This window comes from Glycine max, chromosome 5, assembly GCF_000004515.6.
Source record: "Glycine max cultivar Williams 82 chromosome 5, Glycine_max_v4.0, whole genome shotgun sequence".
NCBI classification, from domain to species: Eukaryota; Viridiplantae; Streptophyta; class Magnoliopsida; order Fabales; family Fabaceae; genus Glycine; species Glycine max.
The window spans coordinates 6,829,491-6,831,137 of NC_038241.2; the positions used below are offsets into that span (position 1 = coordinate 6,829,491).

General features: G+C 30.7%; 1 protein-coding gene across 1 annotated transcript; it reads right to left on the reverse strand.

Moving 5' to 3' along the window:
- Nucleotides 1-432: 432 nt before the first annotated feature.
- On the reverse strand, nucleotides 433-1,263 carry LOC121174833 (uncharacterized). The gene is made up of 3 exons (XM_041015255.1): nucleotides 993-1,263; nucleotides 709-898; nucleotides 433-487 (listed from the first exon to the last, which is right to left on the reverse strand). The coding sequence occupies exons 1-3, from the start codon at nucleotides 1,261-1,263 to the stop codon at nucleotides 433-435; spliced, it is 516 nt and encodes a 171-aa protein (XP_040871189.1).
- Nucleotides 1,264-1,647: the final 384 nt, after the last annotated feature.

Sequence of the window (1,647 nt, forward strand, 5' to 3'; positions counted from 1 at the left end):
TCTCAGTTTCCAACAACTAAGATAAATAAAGAGTAAGTAAACATTGAACTTCTTTAATTAGTAAAAGTTAACATTTAATGTCATTACCAACTCATTTCTTCTTCTAGGATTAGCTTTGGATCCACCAGTGTGTGAAATAACTTGCTTGCTTCGAATTTCTTTATTTCTCCTACAAAGTTCCTATATGAAAAACAATTTCAAGTTTACAACTTGTAATAGTAATCATATAATTAGCTATAAAAACAATTCAATAATTAAAACAATCTAATTGTACCAATGTTGATGGTTTATGACGATAATGAACAAAACGAGCCCATTGATCTTTATCTATGCCTATCGGCACATTTTTTATGATTTCATCTCTTGTTTTGGTTGGATCGTTGAATTCATTCCATAAGCTTTGCCTATTTGCAGCCCATTTTCTTCCGATACTCAATTTGCAATACCATTTTGCACCAACTTCATTAATCTTAAAATAAAATCGAGGCTAAAAAAAAAGACAAATTTATCAATATCATATGCAAAATAATATATATATATGTATATATATATATATATATATATATATATATATATATGAAAAATAGTAAAGATAGGGTTTCTAAGTGGTGTAGATATAAAAAGTTATATATAACTAATTGACATACCTTTAAAATTGTTTCAAAGCAATCATCAAAATAAGCTTTAGGTACGCCTGAAGGTCTAGACCATCTATCATAATCCATAGGAAATAATTTGCAATCAGCTGCTAGTGTTCCAAGAAATCCTGCAAGCAAGGCTTGTGCTTCACCAATTGCTTGGCCTTGGTCATCAAAATTCACAATGATGCGTAACTCCCTAGGTAAGCTATTGACTCCCCTAACTTTCACCTTAATCTTCTTGATGGTTTCTTCAACGTCTTTAACAATAAAAGAATTTCTCAATAAGAAAATGTAATATACTTCATATGATGATAATTACAAAAATAAAAATAAAATACAATACTTGTATACCTATCGCCTCAACAGTCCAACATTGTGTAGACTCACGCTTAACATGACGTCTAGTTGTTTCATCTTCTTGTGGAACTTCAGATGTTGATACATGAGAAAGAGGGACATTACTAGTTGGGACTTCAGGAGCTTGTGTGGAATCACTTGGTGGGGAAGAAATTTCAAGATTCATTGTTGGAACAGAATGTGTTGGAGCTTGTGTTAGAGGTCCATGACATTGTGGTTGAGGTGCTGATTTTTGTGGATTTCTAAAACGCTTCACCTTTGGCATGACTACATATTCATGACAATAATATTAAGAGAAAAATAAATAAAGAATAATAAAATTTAAGATGACATACCATCAAAATTAAAACAAGATTAAAATAATTAAATGAAATAATAACAACATTTATAAGTGAATCAACTATGTCATATTTAGACAAGTGTGAATTTCTTACTATTTAAAAATTGGTCATTGATCATCATTTCCATTGGGTTTTGAGGTTGAACACCACTATCTTGGAAAACATCTTCCACTTGAGAAGATTCTAATGCTTGCTTTTCACCATGAAGATCCCATATAACATAGTTTTGAGGAAATGGTTTATATAGCAAGTGATCTTCAACTATGTCTCTAGTTTGCCATTTCATAAATCCACATTTTAGACATGGA

Excerpts from the sequence above, each read along its gene's own strand:
- LOC121174833 (XM_041015255.1), bottom strand. The coding sequence starts at position 1,263 with ATGCCAAAGGTGAAGCGTTTTAGAAATCCACAAAAATCAGCACCTCAA. Across the intron at positions 899-992 it reads TTGGACTGTTGAGGCGATAG|ACGTTGAAGAAACCATCAAG; the intron begins GTATACAAGTAT and ends TTATTGTTAAAG. Across the intron at positions 488-708 it reads CCTATGGATTATGATAGATG|CCTCGATTTTATTTTAAGAT; the intron begins GTCTAGACCTTC and ends CTTTTTTTTTAG.